The sequence below is a fragment of the Spea bombifrons genome, chromosome 1 (assembly GCF_027358695.1).
Source record: "Spea bombifrons isolate aSpeBom1 chromosome 1, aSpeBom1.2.pri, whole genome shotgun sequence".
Classification (NCBI taxonomy): domain Eukaryota; kingdom Metazoa; phylum Chordata; class Amphibia; order Anura; family Pelobatidae; genus Spea; species Spea bombifrons.
The window spans coordinates 147797902-147818365 of record NC_071087.1 but is presented as its reverse complement, the minus strand read 5'-3'; the positions used below and the strand labels follow the sequence as shown (position 1 = coordinate 147818365).

General features: G+C 38.6%; 1 protein-coding gene across 1 annotated transcript in view; it reads left to right on the top strand.

Annotated features, from left to right (window-relative positions):
• Positions 1-668: 668 nt before the first annotated feature.
• NDUFAF2 (NADH:ubiquinone oxidoreductase complex assembly factor 2) overlaps positions 669-20464 on the top strand; it is a 37843-nt gene continuing 18047 nt past the window's right edge. The window contains exon 1 of the mRNA XM_053448031.1: positions 669-898. Coding sequence (XP_053304006.1) covers positions 793-898 — 106 coding nt within the window. The 5' untranslated portion in view covers positions 669-792. The remainder of the gene's footprint in view (positions 899-20464) is intronic.

Sequence of the window (20464 nt, the reverse complement as noted above, 5' to 3'; positions counted from 1 at the left end):
AAATAATGTACAAGACGTTCAAAAAGCTAGTCACATGACACGCTCAATCACTACTCCTCCAGCCTTCACCGAAAATATAGAAGTGTGGAAACCTTTTGAACGTCCCTCGTATCTAAAGAAGGCCCTTCTTGTCCAGAAAATAAAAAAAAGTATAAATTTACGTTAGTTCAGTAAATGAGATAGAAAACAATGACAGCTCAACACAAACACTAGAAAAACGATACAGCCCATGCAACAAATAAAATAAAAAATAAAAATCTCAGCTGTCTTTAAGGGGTTACTTTACAGACAACCTTCAAATAACCTGTGTAAACGCAAACTCGGTATTAAAGAGTAACGTTTTTTTTCATAAAATCCAAGTGCAAACAGAAATAGAGACAAAGGGGGAAATTCGGGCTCCACTTAAGCATTTTTTCACGCGAAAAAATACAGTACACGCTGATATAAAAAATGAAAATTATGAGACAAACGACCTTCCGAACATCGCTGACAAACACACTGCTCAGACTGCACGTGGGTACGAAGGAGCGGATTGATGACGTATTTGAAAGAGACTGGTCTCCAGCCAATTGAACGCTAGAGGCGTGTCTTAACCTCGATGAGGCGAAGCACCAGCCAATCGAGCTGTAGGAATGTCTTCCTGTTCGCGGCGGCTGAACGCCAGGCCGTGTAGTTAGCGCGGCGTGTTCGTCATTTAACGTTATGCGCGCGCTCCGTCCTTCTCGTTGCTGTAGGGTGTTGTAGTTGTTGCTGTAGCTCGGTTGCGCGTGCATTGTACTCGCCAGCAGGGCCATGGACAAGCTGCGCGCCTTGTTGCAGAGGACAGTCAGACAGTACATGGGCGCAGACCAGTTCGGGAATAAATATTATTACGTCCCTGAGCAGAAAACCTGGACAGGTAAACGGTTACTGCCCTGCCCAGACAGTGCTTGGTTATCGGGCCTTAAGGTGTAGCTAAATGCCTGTGCTTTCATGAACCATCCCCTCTGTATAACAGTGATAGGCTGTAGTGGTAGGTGTTGTGAAACTGCCACTCATATGATCCTAAGCCAGCAGGGCGATGGAAGTAGTAGTTCAGACCCAATATTTCTTCCTGTAACAATGACAGCATTAGGTAATCAGGTCAGCGTGCCTCACACACAGATCCATAAAATCACACGCATTCAGACACTGACAGAATCATAATCGCTGTCATACACACCATTCCATCGTCAGTGCAGCGCTCCTGCTCCCTCGGCATTACCACTAGTGTAGTATGTTTCTTGGGTTAGTGTGAGCCTTTATTGTAAGTTACAGTGGTTCAGACGGGCTTTAAGTAATAATGAAACGCCATATGCTCATGAAGTGCAGCGCTGTGGAATATGATGGCGCTATATAAAACAATAAATAATAATGACAAACCCCATAGCCTTACGTGAAGGGTCACATAAATCCTCGTTAGTAACCTCGCTGAATAGATCGTTAAAAACAGATCATTGGAAACTAAATTGCACAGGGCGCTTTTAGGCCTGATATATATTTAGGGTTTACACGCCTAATTGTTTTACTTTGATCAAGAAATCATGTTTACAAGATATGTAGAAACCAGAAATAAAAGTAAAGTGTACCTGGAAGAGAACAGTCTCAGAACATTTCAACCGGTTTCTAGGAAACCCCTTTCAAAGCCGTGCATAGAATTCTAGGAAGATTGAAAGCGGGTGTATTTGTGTTTAAATAATGTCATTATTAATCACCCTTATTATTGAAACAGGGAACATAAATGTATTCTCAAGTGTGATTTATAGGTTCTGAATTAAGGTGTTGTGTATGTTTCATTTACATTGTGGATGTGCGTTGCTAGCTGGTACATCCTCCATAGTACCCTGTAACCATAGAGAATCTGTGGTGTATAGACATGGCAGTAAATGTGTCTGTGAATAGAGTGTGAATATTTGGCGCTAAATCATATTCATCACTTTGTTTAAAAAATGAATCCTGCCATGTTTAGCTTTATATATATATATATATATATATATATATACTCTTTTATTTTATTGCATTTCCAGTTACATCCATAAGAACAGCTAAAGAGCCTTACAAAGGACCCATATTCTGCTACAGACTATAAATACGTGTCAATACGTGCATAATTAGTACCCTTTTTCTTGTATAATATCCGAATACTACTAAGGCTATTAGAAAACTACTATATCCTGCCATTTGACTCAGCAAAGATGAGTCTGATAAACATTTTTGGATACTATGGAATCTGCAGCTACTGTCACGTTTAAAAAAAAAAATAAAAAAAAATAATATATATATATATATATATATATATAGTTATATTTGTCTTTTTAGTTAGAGAATTGGGAACTTGTGCATTATCCAATCATACACTAGGTGGTGCCCAGATAATACACAAGTACCTAGAATTGTCCTATTGTACTGACAGTCTGCTCTCATCCTTAGGGACAAGGTAAACGCTGTGTGTGCTGTGTTTACCCAGAAGAGGGTGCTATTGCTTGCAAAATAAAATACTCAATAACTGTTCACTATTGTTAGACTTTTTTGGGCTGAGGTAGGAATGCAATTAGCTGAACACCTTCATTATATGAGTGTTAGACAGCAGAAAAATACTTGTACTTGGGACATTTGGTTAGTAAGATAAATTTTTTGTTACAGAGATCTCTGTCCACAAATGTATTTTGTATTAAGAATGCAAGTTTGTGGCTGGCAGTAGATTTTGTTTTTTATTCCTACACTTATTAATATAACATAATTATTATTGCAGTGATCTCACATTGGCTTTGTGGCTGGTGGTGGATAAATTAGACCAATATTATGAGCTCCCAGATTATTTCTCCTGCGGGTATCTATACACCTTGCGTGGGAAAGGGAATGACATTTATAGAGGTAGTAGTATGCAGGAATGGGTATTTTTCCTAACTCTGATGAAATGAAGCTTGAAATTACACCACGGTTGTGTTCCCACTCTTAATTACCGTACTTCCTGAATAGAGAACATGCCACAAAAGTCCTCCCAAACTTTTTACGTCGTTACTCAATTTCACATATCTCCAATCCTCTCAATCAGAGAACATAAAGCTTTTGTCTATTTAGAGCGATGCATGAACTAACAAGCTGCTATGAAAACATATTAAAAGTATACATTAGGGTTATTTCTGTTAATTTTATATATTTCTAGCAAGTAGTACACAACCCCCTCCTCCCAAAACAGAGTATGATGATCACATAAATGCAAGAGGGCTTCCAGGAGCTTGCAAGCTACCTGCTGGGAAGCCCTGGTCTGCATGGAAGGAAAGCATTGTTTTGTGTTGTTTACCATTGCGTTTAATAATGTAAAAGAAATATTGACTGTGCAAAGTAGTAAAAAAAATGGTTGCGTCCTCTCCAAAACTGTAATTAGTCAAAATAAGTTAAGAAGATTCTGGATTATCAGTGTTTATATAGATCGTAAACTCATTTCAGCAGGGCCCTCCTCACTTGTTGTTTCTGTGTGTGTCATCTTGTTGTGTTATACACTAATCTTTATGTCCTGTCTACTCTTTGTACAGCGCTGCATAATCTGATGGCACTATATAAAACAATAAATAATAATAATATAAAGAACACAATGCAAATAAAAACGTGAATATGATAATATTTGTTTATATATTTTATTTTGTACAGACAAAAAAAAACATGACAAGACTCTTCGTACTTTTACTCTTCGTACTTTCTCTTGCCGAGTATTAATGTTGGATCCTACCCCTGAAATTCCGCAAATGTTACCAGTATTCAGCCACAAAAAAGTGGTCTAGTTTAGTGTCATTAACACACGTCCTTTCCATGTTGGAGAGATCCTTTACTTTACCTAAGAGGACTGAAATATCCTGTTTTCTGCCAGAGACTTTGGGCAGCTGTCGGTAATGAGCTTTGGATTGACTGCAGTCATTGACTGACTCTTAGCACATTTCAGATTATCCTCCCAGCTATGTACGAAAGCTTTGGTGCTGTTTTAATTCTCTTGCTTATGTGTTTCCTGGTAGATAAATATATAGTTTAAATTACATAAGGTATATGAGACATGACAATGCTTACATTGATGGGGCATTTTTTGTTATGACCAAGACATGCGTCAGATTTATTCACCTTCTTTACCTTACGTATGTTCCAGATTTTTGTTATATTTGTTTCTGCACAATGTATAATTCAGCTTTTTTGGAAACTTGTTTATTTCAGTGAGTGAATTAAAGTTCACCTGTCATTATAAAAATGGCAAGGTGGCATTGTTTAGGGTACTAAATTGTACCTGTATGTTGTGCTAGAAAATATTTAGGTGAAATACCGTATTGGCTCGGATATAGGCCGCCCCCGTATATAGGCCACACCCTAAAAGTTTGGTGCTTTTTTAAAAGAAAGTTTTTTTCTTTAAAAAAGCACCAAAAAACATGCTGCCACTCTGTCCCCCCCCGAGATATGCTGCCACTCTGTCCTCTCCCCCTCCCCGAGATATGCTGCCACTCTGTCCTCCCCCCCCTCGAGATACGCTGCCACTCTGTCCTCCCCGCGAGATGCTGCCACTCTGTCCCCCCCCCCCCGACTTACCAGAGCAGACTCCCGGGTGTCTTACGGGGCCGGTTAGCAGCAGATCCTGTTAATTGCGAGGTGGGACCTCCATGGATGCATCTTGGTGCCGTGTGTTCTCCAGGTAAGCGACGAACCCGGCCATCCATGTGATATTGCTTCATGGTGTAGTTCTTATGCTCACGTGCCCATTTTAAACACTTCTGGCAGGGGACAGGGGTCATCATGGGCACCCTGACTGGTCTGTGGCTACACAGCCCCATACGCAAGAAACTTTGATGCATCAGTTTTGAGATAGTGTAAGACTTGGTGTTGTGGTACTTTTGGTGGATAGTAAAAGTGTTAGGTGCGGTAACATGTTAGGGTTAATTTACAGTATATAGTGTTAGTGAAAGGGAGTGTGACCAGATTAGGTCACTGGCTATTGATAGGTAACACCGATCATTAATCAGTGATCGCATTGCAATTTATTAGGTGATACATACAGTATATAAACGTATATCTGCAGGGTTTTAAATGACAGGTTCACTTAAAATGATGTATACATTAGCAGATCATTTATATAATTTATTAAACAATACTGTCTAAAGCCTAGACAAATTGTCATTTTTTTTTCCCTGTTTCAATTACTGATCTGTTCCCTGTGAATTTTATGTTTTTCATATCTTGCTTGTCCACTCTGGCAAATGGCTGTAATCATTTTTTTTTTTTTTTTGTGGCGTTGGTTATTTCGTTTTTTTATTTTTATTATTCAGGAATACGTGACTTGTGCTGATACAAAAGACGGTTTTGTGTACCTATATGTTGCTAGATGCTTGCTTATGCAGTGTTGGGACATTTGGCCAGATTTATGTTTAGATCGATGGAATTTTATGGGACCTTAGGCTGCAAATGTCAGGAAATATTTTCTTAAAAAATGCAGTTCTAAGCAAAATGTATTTGCTGAATATATAAAATATATGTTCAGCAGGTATGTGCTTTGATATCCATTTTTCTAGTCAAGAAAATATACCATATTTGTTGACCACACCAAGCCCCCACTCCCCAAACATTGGGGGGAAAAAAGGCCTGAATATAAGGGGGGGAAATCAGAATCACTGTGTTTGCCTTTGTTGCTCTCTCACTCTTTCTCACACTCTCATCATATTGACTCTTTCACTCTCTTCAGTGCCTCTCTACCCTCTTTGCCCACCGCAGAAGAACTAGAAGGGACGAGAAGATGCGGAGCTGTGGAAAAGGAGACAAGGCCACGGACGTGGTCGGCATAGAAGGAAGGGAGACATCGAGAGAGATCCTGAATTAGAGTGCGAGTGAGTGAGAGAGCATGGGAGAGTCACAAGCCCCTAGGCTTAGTCGGCTGTGCAGCGGTGTCGCCGATCTGAATAAAAGATTATCTTGACTATACGACAAGGTCATTTTTCACATGATTTTTTTTCTCAAAGACTTAAAATCAGTACTTGTGGTATACAGCTTATAGCTGGGCTGGTTTCTTTTAGGTCATCGAATTGCTTGCCAACGCTTTTCTTACATCTTTTACTATCTCCTGGCAAGCAACGCTGCTAGATCTGCTTTCTGTATGCATGGGTTAGGGCAAGCATTATTGCACACGCATGCATAGCCTCCCTAGATCATACATTCCTCTTTATGTGGGACAGACCCTCTTTGTTAACAATCCCTTTGTGTCTCTCTCTGCCCCTTAACTCACTCTTTTCTAGGAGCTCAGATTGTTTGCTGGCTAAATCACTGTATTCTACAGTCATAAGTACCCAATAACGTGTAAAGAAACAGCAGAAATATGTTGATTACTGAAATACTTTGTTCTTAGTGTCTCATATAAATAGCTTATCAATGGGTCACATAAAAAGGTACTTAGTGTGTTTAAAACAGGACGGACGGTGGATTGCTAAGAGTTAGAATCTCTTCATTTCCAGAGCCTGACATGTTCTTGGAGTTTGGATTCCTAGCCGTTTCCAAAGTAGGCAACAACTTTCTGAATGCAGGCTTTTTTGGCTTTAAAAATGGTTAATAAGCTGGTTCATTTGGATTGCTGCTTTTCATTGGCAGTGTTGCTGCTTTTGGGAAAGCCTTTCTGTCAGCAGATGGATTTGAGCTTTTATATGGATTTCCTTATTTCTTTATCTGTGGCTATTAATCTTCTCGGCAAAACTTTCTGCCAATTCGGAAAAATAACTCTGAATTACTCCTCTCTGAAATGTTGTGCAATGATTTGAGATAACACTTGCTGATCCTGCGGGGTGAATTTATTAAAGGCAGTGTTTTGGATGTTTGTGAAGGTGGTTTGGTTGGTTTTTAGGGTTTATTTACTAAACATGGCAGAAAAGCTATTTCCTGTGACTTTATTTTACATTAACACGGCACAGTCCTATTCAGCTTCTGCTCCAAGAATAGCTTGGGTGGCCCTGTATAAAGAATATTTCACCTCGCTATTTACCTATGCGTTATACAGGGGCAGCTCAGCCCTTCTTCCAGAGATATTTGATGGGGACGGCCCTTGATAATGCATAGTGAATTCAGGGAGTTGATACCACAATTATTCTGCAAACTCCCACTTAGGTGATATGTGACGGGTAATCCCTGCGATAGGCAGAAGGCAGAGCTTTCAACCTGGGAATGATGGCAGCACAACTAACTAAGTAATTAGTAACCATTTTTAGTGTCATTTATAGCACTGTATACAATATCCTGTCAATAGCGCCATTGCAGGTAAATGTATCTAAACGATATAAGGTTCTGCTGTAGTAATTCTAAAATGAAGATTTATAATGTATGCCCCCCACGCCATTTTACCTGAGAACTTAATAAATGAGCTGACACTTTGGAAATATTAACCCTTTAATGGCACTTCCTGAAGCCTCTATGCAATGACGCCAAAAATGTTAACCTCTAATACCATCCCTCATTGCAGGCTTGCCTGGTCATTGTTTAATAGCGTCACCTTCGTTCAAATAAGGATGTCAGCCGTAACACACCTGGATGCCTTTTCCCTGAGCGCAGACTGTTTGCCGGGATTTCATTTATCACTGTGTTCTACAGCCCTAAAAACCACAATAATGTGTATATATCCAACAAGAAATATGCATATCAAATACATTTGTTCTAATTGCCTCAATTGTCACCTAAAACGCCCTGGCCCCTAGCTACATCTCTAACACACTCCTTAACACAGAAATGGGCTTCTTTGGCCATTTGGAAAGTTGTGATATATTCTACACGTTTTCCTTTCCGTTATGGATACCGGTCTGGTGGTTTACTTGTTTTTATGCTAGCTGGCTGCACAGTAAAAGCATGTGTATTACTCCTTCCAACTTGTCTGTCACGGTTGTACAATCACACTAATGAGTGCCAACAACAAGAGTCAAATGAAGTGGCGGTTACTAAGCACCTGAGCTAGTATTCAAACCTCGCCGAATCGCTTTCCAACGCAGGAAATAGACAGCATCTGCAATATTTTGTCTCTCCTGTTTCCTAATATTAATATATTCGTAATTTCCACTCGTGCTAACAGCATGGAGATTGATGCCTTTTGCATATTTATGGCAGGTGCATAATTTGCCGTACACTTTGGGGTCGGTGTGTACCGCCTGTGACAGCGTTCCCTTCGACTGCTTTAGCTACATCGTTTTAATCCAGTGCTTTAAGCTCTGCGTCTGATTTTTAGGAATAGTTTTTAGTAGAAGATATATTTAGAACATGCCAACTAATGCTAATTACAGAAAAAGTGAATGTACAATAAATCTGTGCATGGACACCGGATTCTGTCTCTGTACGAACTCTTCCCAGTTGTATTTATGTATTACAGATGAACCAAATCTACATCTCTGAATAATCTCTGCCAAACTCTTATTTACTAGCATTACCTCCAGTTCTACCCACATTTCTGAAATACCAATAGTAAAAAAGAAGAGGGGGGGGGCAGACCTTTATTGGTGATTTTCTTATTTTTGTTTTACTAGTTGGTGTTAATATGAAAACAGTAAAGATTCATAAGAGTGAACAGCAGCTGAAGGTTACCAGGTTATCTAATTTTATAAATATATATATATTATGTGTGTTTTTTGCCGCCCTCTCTGGAAGTAAAATAGAGCACCAAAGCTTGCTTATGTATGTAAACACATTTATTTGTTTTTTTTTTTGTATAAAAAGCATGATTTCATTTAATGTTGGTCATTTGCTTTTCATATTTTGCCTTGTTGGGCAGTGGTCCAAGTTGGCATGATTTTAACTGGGTGCCCCTTATGTACCCGTCATCCTGAAGCCTGCATGGACTTATCTTACAGAAATATATATACCTCCCAACTTCTAATGGTGGGAGCTTGGGAGAAAGAGTGCCAGACACAGTAGAATTAAATCAGGACCGCAGGATTATGGCCTTGAATCCCACTGTCGGCTTTGCGCGGTACAGGCCTGATTTAGCCACTCTATCCCGCCTAGTTCTATCTCTGGTAATGCAGACAATCCAGTTTCATAATAATGTATGCAGAATAACATTAATGCTCAGCATCAGACTGTGTGTATATGTGCATGACTTATATTACTGCATTTGAAAAACTCCTGCTATGGAATTTGAAGGAACTAGAAGTATTCAGATATGAATGTCCGGCTGTCACTTGATATTAGATACTTTTAAAAGGTTTTCAGTCAAAGGTTGATAGGAGTCTCTCAGAACGGAAGGTCTATAATTGTCAGTTCTGGCATATTCTTGAGTTAAAGCTCCCATCTGGACACCTGGGTTGGGGTTATGGCAAAGAAGCGAGGAGGGTCAGGGTAGCCCTGGTAGGGGGGTGGGGTAGGAGGGCAACCTAGGAGCTGCAAAGGAGATCTATGCAACAGCTCCCTGGGCCAGTCAGGTGGCATCAGATGTTCTCCCCAACCAGCCCATGCTTCCCACCGTGAAAACCATAACAGCTGTGAGGTATAGAATAAGAATGTAATGTCATCTCTGAATATCCCAGTCAGTGATTCAAACATGCATTAATACCTTTTGGTAGCCCAGTGGAGTTAAATTAACTGTTGGCCCAAATATACATAAAATAGGTTTTATTGAAGATAGCAAAACATTTACAAGAAAGGCAGCTCTACCCTAAAACATACAACAGACATCCAGGAAGGGACTGAAATATCGCAGACACCTTAAAGCTACACCAATATTTTGTCTAAGGCCCTGCTGGGGAGCTTCGGAGACTCTGCTTTCCTGCCTACTATTTTTTCAGTTTTTTTGTATGTATATATATTTTTCTATTTAATGCTAATAGATGTACTTAGCACTTTATAGTTTACAATATAATGAAGGGGATGTACAATAAGTGCAGTCATATACTAAGTAAAGTAGCCATACAGACATTATGATCAATGTACAGTATGACTGCATTAGACTTGGGAATGTTTTTTTTTTTATTTGTCATTTTACTTTCCATGGTTTTCATGTTTTTTTTATATTTTTCATGGTTTTTTTGTCCATGGTTGTGCCTGCCAGTGATGTATTTCGGCTTGGCCCCCTCTTCAGAGAATCCTTTGGGGTGATCCTGCCCCCCATTCTCCGCTGCTCTGCCTTCAGGCAATTCTGTAAAAACACTTTTTTCATGATCGGGACTGTCATAGTTTCACACAGTTCATGCGGAGAACAATACAAAAGGCAGATCTGTCAATCAACATTACCTTTGTTTTACTTATATTAACATCTAGTAGGAAAACATTGCAAAAATATTATTTTAGGCAATACAGGCATTTGTCCATCCTTTCCCCTTGGCAATAAGAAGAAGAATGTATCATGCGTTTTGTTAGTGCTGGTATCGTGATTGATTGTAAGGTATTTGTGTGTTGTTTTTTTTTCTGCTTACCAGCCCTCATCTGTTGTCAGTTCATCAATTTTCAGAAACACAAAAATAGTACCAAATGTGACAGAAAATGCCTTTCCTTGCCTTTGTGATGTCTGGTGTGCTGCCGGCCAGATAAATGAGTCTTCGTATTCTAGTGGGGAATTTTGATGCATCCCCTTGTTCAATGTCTCGTGAAACAGGCTTTTCAGTGCTAGCGAATGCAATGAAATTTAAAATCCACAGTAACAGAGCGCACGTAAAATCAGGAACACTGAACTGCAGATAATTCCATTCTGATGGCATAATGTTAGTATATCCTTTATTTTTTTGTCCTTGTGAATACTCAATGATTGTGTCACTTTCAATTATTTTATTTTTGCATGCAAGCAAAGAGTTTTTACAAAGCTGTGTCCGTCAGCCAAAGTATCTTCTGACCTTGTGCACTAGTGTTTTACATGCGACCTCCAAGTTTTATAATCTCCATCAGCAAGGAATGTAATACTTCAGAATATTGGCAGATTTTTGGACGAGAGAAGACAGTGCTCTAACAGGAAACACTTCACAGGGTCACCTTCCTCAAATACCTGTTTGCGGGATGTGTGAGGAGTCAGCATGTCTTTACAGACAAAGAAAGGCTCTTAGACGTACGGCTAACCGATCCACAAGGGTGGGTAGGTTTCAGGAGTCCACCTGCGTTTTTGTTTGCAGATATGAGTTTGCCTTTAGTGGTGAAACGGTTGTATGGGGGTGCAGATATGACATGACCTCTAATGGTCTTGGTAGATCCGCACCACCACTCATAGGTTTCAAGTGGCTAAAAAAACAAAGTCTCTAAGGGAGGACGAAGCAGCGAGCTGGGGTTGGGGGGGTACTAAATGTGGAAGGAGCTCTCCTCCTACTCCAACTTTCTAACCCATAGGTCAGAGTACATGGTTGCCCCGGGCGACATTTGTCACCGTGTCATTGGTATGAGTTGTCAGTCGAAGCTCTAACAACACTAGACATTTCGCCACAAACATTTTTTTCTAAACCTTTCTAAGCTATGGTACTTTAAAGTTATGAGTTGGGGGTCTCTAACCATCTTGTGTATGATTATCTGAAATGCAGCTGCTGGTTTCAGACTCTACTTATCCGGTAAGAAGGATTGATCTGGCCCTGTATGATATTTAGTAAATATGGGGAGATTTCCTAAATTTTATCTTATTGATTTCAGTAAAAAAAGTGTTGGTAGGGACAGCCATGGTATAAATGCGAAACGTTTGCCTTTTGGATTTTAATATTATTAGTTTAATATTGCGGCACGTGTATTGATATTAGGTTGAAACTCCAGCAAGCTTATCCTAAAAAACTTTACTGCAAAAATTACTGCAAACCACAATACTCTGTACTACTCCAGCTCACCTGCACACCCCAAGGTTAGTGAATTCAACCATTGTTCCTCCTGAAAGGGCAGATATCTGACATTCCTTCTACCCTACTGTAATTTGGACGCCTCTGACTACACATTTCGAGGGCTTACAGTACGAGGTTGTTTTAAGATATTTTGCGTTTTATGGCCGTGATCAGCTCTGACTGTGCTCTTTGGCCTTCACCCCAGAATAAAACATTCAGAAGTGGTTTCCTGTATTAAATATTAAACTTCATGGCTTTCTGTTGAGTGATTTTCTGAAATGTCTGTGGTTTCTCTGACTAGTGGATACCATTAACATCGCATTGGCACAGATCAGATCGCAGGCTGAATACAGTATACAGTGTTTTACGTATCCGACGCGAAGTACATTGCTCAAATACCACGTGGACCTTGTCACATCTTGAGCTTTGTGTTTTTTGGCCCATGGACTTGCAAAACCAAATCCTTCCTTGAAAATTAGCTGAAAAACACGTAGTCCGATGGGCTTTAAATACAATCCTTTGGTAAATATTACAAGATTTTCAAATGAAATATTTCTATGCTACCGGTTACAAAATGCCAATTTGTCCCCCATGTCTAAACATGCAATACAATCTTTACCAGAAATATTTCAACAAGCTAATTTGAATGAACTGGCCACCTTAACTTTGTAATTGCTCACATGGATCAAATTTTAATCGATTCTAATTTGATCTCCAAGGCTTTGCATCTGTCACTGTGCGTTAATTAAATGATGTGTAGTAGAACATGATGTCACCGTACGATTGCATAGTTTAGTGCAGAGTAGCCCATAACCTTGTTGCAGTTTGCCTCATGCTTTCAAAGGGGGTTACTGAAGAAGGCTATAAGATAAGGAATACAAAATAAAAAAAAATTAATAGAAAATATTATTTTTTTTCTGTTGGAATCACTGAATCAAATTTGGAGCCAACTGGAAGAGGAGGGGAGGTTCCTTGAGCTGTAACGCTGTATACTTCAAAGAAAAGAAACATATTTGTGTAAATTTTCACAAAATCTCACAACTGTTACCATTTATTAAATCTTTCCTTTTACATTATACCAATTTTTGTATTGAAAAGAAAATAGCGTGGGCTGTCGGCGTGGGCGCCTTATTCTGTAGTTAGAACATGCTATCTGTGTCTAAAATTGCGTTGTTTTAATATGATCGAGCCGCTAATTAAATCATGTCGAGAAACACATATCTTTTAGTGGTAAGCTTTGCTTGGGAAATGCCTTAATTTTGTGGAAAAGCAACCTTGATTCTAATTTAGGGGATTGTCACGTTGTACGTCTTTGAAAAGTGTACTGTGGATAACGAGAAAAAATTACTTGCCTCAAATTGATAGACAGAGTGTCTAAGCTTGCACCCTTTTCCCGCAGCTGAAAATTCAAACGTGAGGAAATTGCAGAAATTTACAATTCAATGTGTGTTTCGTCGGTTTGAAATCCACAGATTGTTTTGACACCCAGTTAGAAATTCAGCATGAAGATGGACATCTCATGAAATTTGCAGCTGCTGATTGAATTTAGATTTCCATAAAGGCCATCAACAATAGCAGCCTTAGGGCAATGCGAAAATATGCCAAAAATTGTGAGGCTGGCATATTTCCCCCTAGCCCTATAGTTGCAAATTATTTTTAATAAGGGCTCAGGCTGGCCAAGAATGAAGGCGAAAAAGAATCCGTTTTCCCTTAATTGAGTTTAACAAAAAAAAAATGTCTACATTTGACAACTAAATATATTAACTTTTGGTTTAAGTCATGGGTACGTTCATGCAGAATAAGTTTGGGTGGGTTGCCGGTACGGCACACTAGGATTCCTGCACTTTGATGGAAATGACGCCTGTTATCATGTGTAGGGGGTTGTGTGTGTGTGTGTGTGTGTATAGTTGTCTGTTTTTAAAACTTTTGTAAGCATATCGTTTTTACACAATTAGAGTTTGTAGCTATTGTTTCTACAATCAACTTTTATTGTTTCAGTAAAAAACAATGTCCAGTAGGTGTCTTCATGGGAACAGGTTTCTATTCCTGCTTTCAGTACAATGTTACATCGTTAAGTCGTTATCTCTGAAAGTGCAAAAAGGAGCTCAATAACTAGTAATTTTACAGAATTAAATTATAAAAAAATAAACTGTCTAAAGGTTTATAAATGCTTTTAACATACCAAATACTTATCTGACATTTTATTCAGATACACTAACATATTCAGGCAATCAGCTTTGCGTATTGACAGTGATTGTGTTTACAGCCGTTGCCGTAGTTGTAGTGCAGTGGTCCATGTAGTATGAAAGTTTCATTGTATTCGTTTTTATTCTTACAGAAATGTAATATTTAAAATGTTTTGTTTTTTTTTGCCGTTAATCATTTTTATACATCTGAATATTTTCTAAGAATTTTGCAGCTTTATCCCACATCGGCTTTATACATCTATCATGTATACATAGCAGTTTTTTCACATCACGCGGTATGCAGGATGCCAAGGTTTTAACATTAAAGTGGACTTGTCACTTGCAAATGATACATCTGCTCTGCTTTTTAGTGACAGCATATAATTTGTAGATTTTGCTAGCAATTTGCTTTTATCTAAAGCTTTTATGCTTAGTAGTGCCGCATTTTGTGTTGGTTTAAGGGGCAGGTTTCAAACTGGTCATTGTTATAGTCTGCACAAAATATTTAGGTACTTCACAAAACGTGGCAAGGAATTATAATGCAAGGGCCCTTTGTAAATACCCCTTTAATCACTTATACTGCTGTCTACAGAGTCGCACCATCTCCTAGTAAAGAACGTGGCCATGTTATAGCTTTCTCTTTTTTGGAAACATAGTTTAAAAGTGCTTTTTGGCGTATTTTTGTATAGAATTCCCTTCATGAAGCTTTTAGATATATTCTCTCTTAGGTCTAATTGGGCATCAAATTCTTTCCATCATTACTCGCTAATAACATATCCATATAAAGAAACAGGGAGTCGAAGTCTGAATTCAAGCTGCTGTCACGTTGAAAAGGAGTTCATGGGGCAAACCATAGGACAATTCCAGACTTCATAAATATTCTGTATTTTCAGCTGGACATGTAGTCAGGAGTGAATATATAAAATATAAAATCAAGCGGTGAGCAGTAATGCCCGTACCCCTGCGGTTAACACCATCTCTCTCTCTATCGGTAACTTGACATAAACGGAGGACACAGAAAACACACACACACACGTGTATCTCCACATGTGTTTTCAGCAAATAGCATTTTGGGGAAAGTACATCAAAGAGCGATGGCTCCTTTGCTACCACTTTATATGTGTGTTCTGATTCATCATTCACCTGTGTCTTCTGATGTCAATCTGTGTTCCTTGGGACATTGGTGCTCTCAACTTTTCCAAAAATATTTGTACCCATTTTTCAATATAAATGACCACACAGATTCCAGGGGGATAATATAATGTTTCCATTACATTAAGATTGATGGTATACCATATTGACAATAATACAGACAGATGTTAAGACTTAGTAGTACAGGAGGAGGAGTGGGTCCTGCCCTGCAAGCTATTGACCTTATCCTTGCCTTTAAGTCCAAATTGTTATGTGATGCGCTACTTATTATGTCCGGTTTACCCATTGTGCATCTCTGCAGAGTAGGATGGTGATATATAAATCAGTAAAAAATAAACAAAAGGTTGGTTCTGACAATGGTGAACTAAGCTTGCCTTTTGTTTGTATTATCATGACCCTGCAATCTCTAAGATCCGCTTTTGTTTTTGAGTATTTTTTTGTAAATTCCATATGTAAGTTTACATTTTCTATGGCAGCAGTAAGTTAATTTATGGCACATTTGTGTCTGCTGTAAGCTCTCTTTTGCAGAGTCTCATTCTGTTGCACCAGGGGATACCATGAACATTACTAAACCTGTCCACTTACCTTATGTGAGGATGATAGGCTGTTTTTAAGAAAATGATTCTTCCAACACAATATATTTTTATATAATTTTACTTTGTAATCTTTTTTTTTTCTTCTTCTTCATTGTAAAAACTGACATTGTGGAGTCACCTGTTAAAATCGGTCTGGTACATCTCAGAGTTGCTGTCGCATTGGGTTATGTTAATTAATTGATTCTCTCTGCAGCTGTACCTTTATTCTCATTTTGCATTCGCACTTCATGCATTAGCTGTCATATTCTCTTTGCCAATTTTAGCAAGACTGGCTCTTCCTTTACCTACACAATATGTTCTTCTAATAAAAGCACAATGTGCTCTCTCTTCACCATATTGAAAAATGCACATATTCTGAATACCATGAATGGTAGTTTGATGACAGTTATTACAGCTCTGTCCCACACTGCTTCCTCGCTGTCCCACACTGCTTCCTCGCTGTCCCACACAGCTGTCTCACACTGCTTCCTCGCTGTCCCTTGATCTCCCCTGCCTGGCCAAGGTAGGTGAAAACTCAATGTACCTCCCATTGTCTCCTTGCGACGCCTCCCACCCAGCCCACGTTCATGGCTTGCCACACTCCCAGCCCACGTTCATGGCTTGCCACACTCCCAGCCCACGTTCATGGCTTGCCACACGCCCAGCCCATGTTCATGGCTTGCCACACGCCCAGCCCACGTTCATGGCTTGCCACACGCCCAGCCCACGTTCATGGCTTGCCACACTCCCAGCACAGGTTTCTTGGCTTGGATACCTAAAATGTTGGATAGTATGTAGTTAAGTAATATGATTTTACAGACCTAATTAACAGCATATTAGATCTACGTTCGAAGGGCTGTCTTCTACACCGAGAAGCAATGGGACCCCTAGGACCTCTTCTCCAATGCAAAAGATGCAGGAGCTTGTGTTACACCTCTGAACCCTTTCACCTTTTATTGACAAAAAAGGGAATTTTAGCCAACCATTCAAAGACTCCACTGACTTTCTACATATGCATGGAGTAATAAGATGGCACTCTGTCCTTAGCTGTATTTTTCACTTTGATGTTTCGTAATTGTAACTCTCCAATTTCGGATATTTTCATTAAGAGTTGAAATTAGCACAATATTGCTGTATTATGGATTATTTTATAATCATATTATATGCAACCATGTTAGAAAATATGCATCTTAAAGAACCGACTATGTTTCTGACCTTTATTTCATTTTTGTTAATTTTTTTAGTTATATTTTTGTAGCATGTTAACATGACAGGAGATGTCATGCAAGAGATATTACAGATCTAGAAAATAACCTCATAAATACAGAGACAGAAAGATAAATCTTTAAAGATCACAAGGCGTTTCTTCCCAGAATGTCGTCCTGTTAATATATGATGTAACTATGACAGCTAAAGACAGATGATTTGAAGAGCATCAGTTCATTTTCATCCCCAAATCCTTTTATATAGCAACGCACCTCTCCTTTGGTGTAATGAAAGTAAGCAAGCCACCAGTACACACCCAGCAGGTCCCTCTCCTATCCATCTCTTCTCGTTCCTTTATCTTGTTTTTCTACTTTCTTTTGCCAATTCTCTCTTTTCTTTCTTTTTCTTTGTTTTTGTCCCTTTCGTCACCTGTAAAACCACACCTATGGCCACAAACCCAGGCGCAACATCTCAAGAGTGTACTTATCGCATGTCTACGGGGGCATTTACTGTACTTTGCCCATGCACATGTGTCCTGTGGGGCAAGTTGGCTGGCACATGTCCCTTTGCCTATACCAGATTCTCTATGCTCCATGAAAAAAGCAGTTTCTTTCCTAGAAACATAAACGGAATCTATAAAAGTATATGTTCTGTTTATTATAAACTAATAGTCTTCTGCTTGAAAGCTTGACTATTTTCTGAAATGAATATTAAATAATTGAGAAGCAGCATGTTTTATGAAACAATAATGGTAATATTGACCAGCTCTGCAAAGTATTATTCAGCAAATTGTACTCTGCCCTGGAGACACCCTGGCAGTGATACGAGCTTCTCATTTAGCCTTCATCACGTTTTTGTTTAGTTTTGCAAATCTATTTAAAAGCAGAGTCGGAAACTAGAATAGCTGCACGGAACATTTAACTCGTCCAGACCTTTTTCCGTAATCGCAAATTATTTTCATAGCCTTAATGTGTATCAAAATGAGCAAATAAAGTCATTTGATGTAAAGACAGTCAACCAGGAAAAAGAAGTTGCGCATTCTGTGTGTTTTTCATTGCTGATACAGTAATAAAATAATTTTTATAGACTCAAAATGAAGTCTTTGTCTTTAGGATTGGTGTCGGAGGCCCACGTGTAAACCAAGGAATTTTACATTTTGTAGCCTTTTGTTTCCCTGGCACGCTTCAAAGTATATGAAATACTCCAGAAAGTCAACTCTATGGGATTTATTTACTAAAGGCATAGTTGACAAGAGCATTTACATGAAAGCTGTGGTTTCAAATCCTTGACTTCATTATACATTACGAAGGTCCTCCACCTGTGAGCTTCTCCTGCAGGAAGAAGCATTAAATCATTGGTATTTCCCTATGGTGTCCTCACTCATTAAGTTATACATTGTAGAGGGCCAGATCTATATGTGTGTGTATTTGTGTGTATGTGTGTGTGTATATATATATATATATATATTTTTTTTTTTTACCCCCACATGGTGCATAGAGGAACTGGACTCTACACCCGTATGCAACTTTCCTTTCTAGATTGAGTTGGTCAATCAAAAGTGTATAATTTGTACAGGTTATGACAATTATAAAAAAAAATTGTCACAGATGATTCATAAAACACTAGGAAATGTATTATTGAAATAATTTAATTTATGCAAATATGTTAGGGTGTATTTCATTTTTGATAGTTCAATAACCTTGGCCTGTATTGTAAGCATAAAACATGTTTTTATTGGATACATTATACTATAGGGGACACAGAGAACTAAAGGTTAATAGAGACCCCTCGACTGAAGATGGATATCTGAGGCTTGAGAGCCACTAAGGCCAAGCTCTTCTATTATAGTAACAGCTGTAATGAATAGAAGTGCCAAGGTTATGGTAGGTAGCTCGCAATAGCAGAAATGGCAAATGACCGCTGCTGTGGAAGGAAGGAATCGTATAATAGACCGGTTTTGTAATTGTAACTATATCAACTATTGTAACTTTGTGTCATTGATTATGGTTTTGTACCAGGCAAGGGTATTGTTTATTAAAGAGGGAAGTCCCGTGTTTTTCTCCTTGAGCATAAAATCCAGCGCCGTATACAGTAATGTAGGTTAGCATTAACAGACCTGGTTTTAGGTTGTTTTGTTCCAATAAACTTAACTTATCTGCAGATCTAGAGGCTGCCATTGTTGTCAGTCAGGGGATATTTAGATTGGATTTCCTTGCTCAGAACACCGCACTGAGCGGATTCTTTATGGAATTGCGTTACTTCATAGAATTTCATTAGTCAGCGTGTCTGGCTGGATGATTATGACTTGAGTGATTGTATTGTTTACCAGAAGGCAGGATGATAAGGGTCAGGGTATTTGTCTAATATATTGAGCTAAGATAACAGAGCTAGAACACGTACAAATGTCTAATATACAGCTGCCTGAAAACATTATATTATGTCTTATTAATAACCTACCCTCCATAATAATGGAAAAAGTCCACATTCATGGATTTACTTTCCATATTTTTCTGCTGCACAGCTCTAGATCTGGCCACCAGACTACAAATGCCCCCCCCCCCGAGCAAACAATAAACACTGTCTAAAATGGTATTACAGATGGAACCGCAACATTTCAGACCGATCCAAGACACCCCAAAAAAACAGACATTTCCTATTCTGTGAAGTCATTGTTCTAGTAAGTTCCCGCTCTAATGAAATATGGATTCTTTTAATTACTCACAAGGGAAGAAGAGAACACAAACATGTATTATCTAAACTCTTAAAATTTATTTAGAGAGAGGGTTTGAAGCAGAGATTTTTGTGAATATCTAATCTGTGTAAATAAACATAAAGTCAGGATTGTTATTCCAGTTGCCAGAAGTCTTGTTTACCTATCAAATATACATCTTAATATATTAATATATTAGAATTGGGTCCCAGAAACTATTACACAAATGAGTGTATTCTAACTGCATCAAAAAACAATCATGAAAGGAGAATGCAAAGCACCTCTTTGAAGGAAAAAGGAAAACACCCCCTTAAAAGGATTAAAAAAAAATGTGGGGGCTGCTGAAATGACAAATATGTACACGCACATATATAAATATCCAACTATTTTGTCGCCTTTGGATTGATTGAAAACATCTGTTAATATTGTAGGAACTTAAAAGATTGCTTTGATACATATATAATATAAAGTAGTTTTTTGTTTCATTTTATTTTTCATTTGCTTTTATGTTTCAGTTGCGTTTTTATTAGATGTACAATTTTGGAAAATTTTGGAAAATATGAAACGAGTTTTAAATCTGCTTGGATCCTTCCTCCAGAAGTGCTTTTTTTTATTAAAAAGGTTTGTGTTTTGTGTGTGTTTAAAAACAGAATAAAGAGAGAGAAAATCTAAGGTTTATTTGTTTCTCAAGCTGAAATGGTTAAACACCTTTAACCATACCGATACGTGCTGACTGCAGGGGCAGGCACATCTCCCTGCTGCTACATGGGGGATCAGGCTGTATACTGACAGCCCGGACTCTTCCTGTCAGCAGAAGCTAGTATCGCGTGAGCGCTGTTA